We start from the raw sequence: 7,977 nt of genomic DNA, 5'->3' as shown, positions 1-7,977 counted from the left end.
CTACTGTAAATGCTGATGCGGGATGAAAACCCGGTCTTCTCCACCACTACTGTAAATACGGATGGAGGATGAAACCCGGTCTTCCCACCACTACTGTAAATACTGATGGAGGATGAAAACCCGGTCTTCTCCACCACTACTGTAAATACTGATGGAGGATGAAAACCCGATCTTCTCCACCACTACTGTAAATACTGATGGAGGATGAAAACCCGATCTTCTCCACCACTACTGTAAATACTGATGCAGGATGAAAACCCGGTCTTCTCCACCACTACTGTAAATACTGATGGGGATGAAAACCCGGTCTTCTCCACCACTACTGTAAATACTGATGCGGGATGAAAACCCGGTCTTCTCCACCACTACTGTAAATACTGATGCGGGATGAAAACCCGGTCTTCCACCACTACTGTAAATACTGATGCGGGATGAAAACCCGGTCTTCCCACCACTACTGTAAATACTGATGCGGGATGAAACCCGGTCTTCTCCACCACTACTGTAAATACTGATGCGGGATGAAAACCCGGTCTTCTCCGCCACTACTGTAAATACTGATGCGGGATGAAAACCCGGTCTTCTCCGCCACTACTGTAAATACTGATGCGGGATGAAAACCCGGTCTTCTCCGCCACTACTGTAAATACTGATGCGGGATGAAAACCCGGTCTTCTCCGCCACTACTGTAAATACTGATGCGGGATGAAAACCCGGTCTTCTCCGCCACTACTGTAAATACTGATGCGGATGAAAACCCGGTCTTCCCGCCACTACTGTAAATACTGATGCGGGATGAAAACCCGGTCTTCTCCGCCACTACTGTAAATACTGATGCGGGATGAAAACCCGGTCTTCTCCGCCACTACTGTAAATACTGATGCGGGATGAAAACCCGGTCTTCTCCGCCACTACTGTAAATACTGATGCGGGATGAAAACCCGGTCTTCTCCGCCACTACTGTAAATACTGATGCGGGATGAAAACCCGGTCTTCTCCACCACTACTGTAAATACTGATGCGGGATGAAAACCCGGTCTTCTCCACCACTACTGTAAATACTGATGCGGGATGAAAACCCGGTCTTCTCCACCACTACTGTAAATACTGATGCGGGATGAAAACCCGGTCTTCTCCACCACTACTGTAAATACTGATGCGGGATGAAAACCCGGTCTTCTCCACCACTACTGTAAATACTGATGCGGGATGAAAACCCGGTCTTCTCCACCACTACTGTAAATACTGATGCGGGATGAAAACCCGGTCTTCTCCACCACTACTGTAAATACTGATGCGGGATGAAAACCCGGTCTTCTCCACCACTACTGTAAATACTGATGCGGGATGAAAACCCGGTCTTCTCCACCACTACTGTAAATACTGATGCGGATGAAAACCCGGTCTTCTCCACCACTACTGTAAATACTGATGCAGGATGAAAACCCGGTCTTCTCCACCACTACTGTAAATACTGATGCAGGATGAAAACCCGGTCTTCTCCACCACTACTGTAAATACTGATGCGGGATGAAAACCCGGTCTTCTCCACCACTACTGTAAATACTGATGCGGGATGAAAACCCGGTCTTCTCCACCACTACTGTAAATACTGATGCGGGATGAAAACCCGGTCTTCTCCACCACTACTGTAAATACTGATGCGGGATGAAAACCCGGTCTTCTCCACCACTACTGTAAATACTGATGCGGGATGAAAACCCGGTCTTCTCCACCACTACTGTAAATACTGATGCGGGATGAAAACCCGGTCTTCTCCACCACTACTGTAAATACTGATGCGGGATGAAAACCCGGTCTTCTCCACCACTACTGTAAATACTGATGCGGGATGAAAACCCGGTCTTCTCCACCACTACTGTAAATACTGATGCGGGATGAAAACCCGGTCTTCTCCACCACTACTGTAAATACTGATGCGGGATGAAAACCCGGTCTTCCACCACTACTGTAAATACTGATGCAGGATGAAAACCCGGTCTTCTCCACCACTACTGTAAATACTGATGCAGGATGAAAACCCGGTCTTCCACCACTACTGTAAATACTGATGCGGGATGAAAACCCGGTCTTCTCCACCACTACTGTAAATACTGATGCGGGATGAAAACCCGGTCTTCTCCACCACTACTGTAAATACTGATGCGGGATGAAAACCCGGTCTTCTCCACCACTACTGTAAATACTGATGCGGGATGAAAACCCGGTCTTCTCCACCACTACTGTAAATACTGATGCGGGATGAAAACCCGGTCTTCCACCACTACTGTAAATACTGATGCGGGATGAAACCCGGTCTTCTCCACCACTACTGTAAATACTGATGCAGGATGAAAACCCGGTCTTCCACCACTACTGTAAATACTGATGCAGGATGAAAACCCGGTCTTCTCCACCACTACTGTAAATACTGATGCGGGATGAAAACCCGGTCTTCTCCACCACTACTGTAAATACTGATGCAGGATGAAAACCCGGTCTTCTCCACCACTACTGTAAATACTGATGCAGGATGAAAACCCGGTCTTCTCCACCACTACTGTAAATACTGATGCGGGATGAAAACCCGGTCTTCTCCACCACTACTGTAAATACTGATGCGGGATGAAACCCGGTCTTCTCCACCACTACTGTAAATACTGATGCAGGATGAAAACCCGGTCTTCTCCACCACTACTGTAAATACTGATGCAGGGATGAAAACCCGGTCTTCTCCACCACTACTGTAAATACTGATGCGGATGAAACCCGGTCTTCCACCACTACTGTAAATACTGATGCAGGATGAAAACCCGGTCTTCTCCACCACTACTGTAAATACTGATGCAGGATGAAAACCCGGTCTTCTCCACCACTACTGTAAATACTGATGCAGGATGAAAACCCGGTCTTCTCCACCACTACTGTAAATACTGATGCAGGATGAAAACCCGGTCTTCTCCACCACTGACGTGTACAGGTTTGGTCATTATGATTAAAAAGAGGCTTGAAGTGAAATGTCTAGTATCACCTTATTTAACCAGAATTATAGATTTGAAAAGCGCAGGATTACATGAGGCAGAGGTGATTTCACTGTAATAATGATGTAAGTAATACATCAGTGAAACGGGATTCAGTGTATAATAACAATGTTATTTTTGTGGGAAATGTATAAATTAATTTAATCAATTTTTATAAAAATTCACATTAGAAACAGAGGCACTTCTTTTCAATTGCGTAATATACACAATGTGTTCCAAACGGCATATAAATAATGAAATGGATAGAGGCTTAGATGCATAGCAGAAGGTGTGTGTATACAGTATGTAGATACTTCTGAACGCGTGTCTGTATTTATCAGGATGCTCTCGGTGGGCTGGTTAAATTGATGAGGCCTTGTTTCTCTGATTGTTGAGGTGCAGCTAAGGATGAATATTCAATGTGTTCAGAATAGGCTTTCTAGAAACCTCAGAGCGAAGGAGGAGACAATGTGTGTGTGTGTAGAGGGAGAGAGTGGTAGACACACACACACACACACACACACACACACACACACACACACACACACACACACACACACACACACACACACAAAGCAGCCGTGGGAGGAGAGCAACAGTGACAAACAGCTCTGGTGCTACAGAGGTGGCAGGAAATCTATCAAACCGGACAATAAAATTGCAATTGAGTTTCTCCAGGTTTTTTTTTATAGCAAATGCATGTATCTGGATGGCTAGTGCCCGCCGCACCTACCGAATTCAAAGACTGCATGGGTCCCTCTGTGTGTGTGTGTGTGTGTGTGTGTGTGTGTGTGTGTGTGTGTGTGTGTGTGTGTGTGTGTGTGTGTGTGTGTGTGTGTGTGTGTGTGTGTGTGTGTGTGTGTGTGTGTGTGTGTGTGTGTGTGTGTGTGTGTGTGTGTTGCTGTTTTTTAGATTAGTGCTGGGGCACTGTAAACAGAGCTAAGCAGCAAGAGCATTAATCTTGTGCAATTATGGGAAAGGGCAATTACCATCTGTCCAGTCCTGAAGAGAATGATCAACTCCTCTACTCAGTCGCACACTTTTTTGCACAGCGGCTGGTATGGCAGTGTCGTAAAGTGAAACTACAGAGCAGCGTGTGATTGTGGCCATGTGCAACGTGCTACAGCAATAAGCTCGGGGCGACACACAACCCTAAACACACAAGGTGTTATTTACAAATAAACACTCACTTTGGGTTTATTTTCTACTGCACAGGACTGATGTCAATTGGACAAGCCTATGACTTTTAACATGTGTCTTCGCATCCGCTCCCAGCTAATTTAAAAGGGTAATGTTACTGCAAAACTATTCTTTAATATACAATATATCAATAAATATGTGAAGAATCATTCATGGTGTGCTTTCATGGAAAAAATGACATTTCTTAAAGGTCTCATGAATAAATGCTGTGTATTTACTGCTACAGTCTACAGTGTAGAAAGCAATAATCGTGATTTGATGTTTAAGCTTGTGTAAAACTCTGAAGTGAAATAGTCCTTATCATTTGTCTATGTACAAAATTACAAAATTACATCACAAAAAGGAAATTACTGAAAAATGCCTGTCTCTATAAGACACTTAAAGGCCCAAGGCAAAAATGCAGAAACGGCAGCAGAACCATTTGGAACAGTCTAGCCAGAATTGGCGGTGATGTCATTTTGTAGCTTTCTTTGTTTTTTTCCACGTCTCCACAACTACATATTTACTCAGCACTGTCCTTACCAATTATATGAGAAATCCTTCAGTCAGATATGATACTAGAGACACAGTTATTTTTTCGCATACAACCTTTAGGTTGGGTACACAAGGACAGGCTTGAGGTTTTGGTCTCGCAAATACTGTTCAACCAAGCCAACCAACTTCAGTCCTAAGGAGAGAGAAAGAGCCAAATGGTGTAACTGTGCCCCCTAGTGGCCTTTATCCATCACTACATCCTCAGAACTCCACAGACATCCACCTCAACACAAAAAAAAGCCTAGTTTCCCTCAACCAACCTCCAATATGCCAAGCTTAATAAGCCACCCACACCACAATCCGACACCGACCAAATTACTTCACTGCCTTGGAACCTGGCTCCGTAATCCAATATCAACAATTCATTTTTAAACAGCCTTTTTTTAAAATTGAGTTTCTGAAATAAGAAGAGCCGGTAGTTTATGTTTAACTAGAGTGGGAAACTCAATACATAAATAAATGACTAGAAGGGATGGAAGAGGAAAAAGAACGGATTCCATTAAGCCAGCACACTGCCGTTTTCACATCATAATCAGCACAAGATATCCACCAGGCTCGATCTGACGGGCACAGAGAGGCACTTCTGTTAGTCAGTCACTATTAATCTATGAGTGGGTCATTGAGGATAGGGGGGATCTTTGGACATTTCCTCTGAGACTGTTATTATGTCAGGATCCAACTTAAAAAAGGAAGCCCCTGACTGGTTGGATAGAGAGTTGAGATAGATCTTGACAGCTTCCTGGAGAAGCTGAGGTAGGAGAAAGGGCAGCGAGGTGAGTGGAGTCTAATTTCAGTGCTAAAGAAAAAGAAAGTAAGAGTAAGTAAGAGAAAGTAAGAGGAGAGTGAATGAGAGCGGGGAGTGTGTGTGTTCACAAAATAATGAAAAAGAGAAAATGACGTAGTTAAAAAGAGAAGAGAGAGAACAAATAGATTGGAAGAGCAAGAGAAAGGGTCGACAATCCACAGAGACGTATAGAAACCTATCCAGAAGCCCTGGTGCTCTCCGTGAGACAGAGTTTGGTTGACCGTCTGATGGGGTTAATGAGCTCTCTGACCTTGGAGTGGGTGATGGACAGGGTGTCCACCCACACGCGCCAGCCGCCCCACTCGTACTTGATGGCGTGATAGAGCAGGATGCGGAAGATGGCGTACACCATCTCAGTGACCTTTTGCTCCTCACTGCTCTTGGGGTTGATGAAGCACAGAGAGAGCATCCAATCCTGCCACACCGAGCACTGCAGCAGGCTCCTGATAGACACACACAAACAGATATGAGCGCTCCGAAGGAACAGTATTGCATGTGCGTGCATACACACAAACATAACTCAAACATTTGAAAACAATTCTACATACACAGCACACTCATGTAGTGTACAGATACACAATATCACACATCTTCAAAACATCCTGTACTCTGATCATATGAAGGACAAAGCTTGTTGGCCTCACTGCAGTAAAGCCCCAGCACGGCACCAACATGAGGAACTGGGAGATGTAATCGGACAGGGGATGTATGCCAGGAAAACATGTACTGAACTCAACCAGAGGGCTGTATTGAAGTGATATTGGTGCCGACCTGGGTTAAAATAGTATTAGTTTCCTTTCAAATACTCCCTAGAGTGGATTGATTGCGCTTGATTGAGGTTGCCTGGCGCAACTGAACCAATGGAATAGTCGCAAAACTACAAAGCTCCGCCCACCTGGCACTCCAGGCGGGCTCAAGCAAAACCTCAAAGTATTTGAATAATTTCAAATTCTATTTGAACCCAGTTCTTGTTTAGTGGTAGTCTATTGCAGAGTAGTCCACTCCGGGGCTGAGTCGTTCCTTAACTCCTGTTATATACGCTGTTATTGAACAGATCATGATCATGTCTGACAGGAAGACCCTGTCGTAGTGTACTATGTAGTGTACTATGTAGTGTACTAGAATGTGGTGTACTTGGTAGTACACTTCAGGGCTGAGACGTTCCTTACCTCCTGTTATCTTTGCTGTTATTGAACAGTTTGATCATGTCTGACAGGAAGACCCTGCGCACCTCCATGCTCTCTGGGGAGAGGGGAGAGTTCTTCAGCAGGGCAGCGATCACCTTCAGGACCTCTGTCAAAACACAGGAAAACACGTTCTGTTAATGCCCCGTTACGGTGTCTGACACGGTTTAGTACACAGACGCACTACTTTCCCTGCAGGGTTACTGACTCGGGTCGTACAGAACAGACGGTCAGCAGAGGAATGCAGAGAACAGACTGTTGTCTGTCATAGTATAATATCTTCATTAAAATAAGGAGTTTTTAATACTGATGCACCAAATAAGAAGTGATTAAGCAAGAGACAGAATCTGAGAATTCATTTAAATAAATTAATACATTTAAATAAATTCTGATTGTTTTGAAAGTAGTATGAAAATTGTGACATGCTACCATACTGATTTTAAAACATTTGAAAAATATCACAATATTGATACTGAATAATACCATTTTACTCCCTATGAGTGATTCAAATTGTGTATCCTAAATAGCAAAAATAATAAGGGATTTTTGAAATGAACACACTTTCCATGAAACAAATCAATTGCAGAGGGAGTAAGAGTCAGACCACAATTCAACAACACAATCAGACAATTCATCTCAACATGTGTGAATCATTGTGTCACAAGCCATCTTGATTTGACTGTCAGCAGACACCTCAACATTTATGTGGTGGAAACGATCAAACATAGTTTGCTATTGTTTCAACTCAGAGATGTGTGTGTGTGTGTGTGTGTGTGTGTGTGTACCACGCCTGCCAAAGTCCTATGCAGGCTTCCTGGAACCCTTTCTTTAGTTAACCTAAAGAGACTGGCTGGTTAGATGAATTATATAGACTATGTCAGTGTCCATTTAGCTTGAGTCAGGAAGGGGGGTATGATTTCACTTTGTCGTCTTGGACCTTGGTGGTAACCGATGGTAACCAACAAGGACCCCTCGCAGCCCAGACGTTTGTTGTTTCTATAAGACTTAGTCAATCAAATTATGAATCACTGAACTCTCACTGCCAGAAAATGACCTCTGCATGTTACTGGGGGATGGAGGGATGTGAGTATGGGGTCTCCCCCCCCCGTTTGGTCTTGGGTTCTTTCCATGGAGTTAATTTAAGGGAAACGGTACTTCCTTAGTTTGTTTGATTCGCTCTGACGTTACTAAAGACTGCAATCAGGCCCATTTTGAGGCTTCAGAGCAGATAACA

General features: G+C 44.1%; 1 protein-coding gene across 1 annotated transcript in view; it reads right to left on the bottom strand.

Annotated features, from left to right (window-relative positions):
* The window catches only part of LOC118374006 (lipopolysaccharide-responsive and beige-like anchor protein), a 217,715-nt gene that overhangs the window by 108,684 nt on the left and 101,054 nt on the right, over positions 1 to 7,977 (bottom strand). The window contains exons 21-22 of the mRNA XM_052485235.1: positions 6,729 to 6,852; positions 5,810 to 6,002 (exon numbers count right to left, since the gene is read on the bottom strand). Of these exons, the coding sequence (XP_052341195.1) occupies positions 5,810 to 6,002; positions 6,729 to 6,852 (317 nt within the window). The remainder of the gene's footprint in view (positions 1 to 5,809; positions 6,003 to 6,728; positions 6,853 to 7,977) is intronic.

This window comes from Oncorhynchus keta, chromosome 29, assembly GCF_023373465.1.
Source record: "Oncorhynchus keta strain PuntledgeMale-10-30-2019 chromosome 29, Oket_V2, whole genome shotgun sequence".
Classification (NCBI taxonomy): domain Eukaryota; kingdom Metazoa; phylum Chordata; class Actinopteri; order Salmoniformes; family Salmonidae; genus Oncorhynchus; species Oncorhynchus keta.
This window is presented reverse-complemented; position numbering and strand designations above follow the sequence as displayed.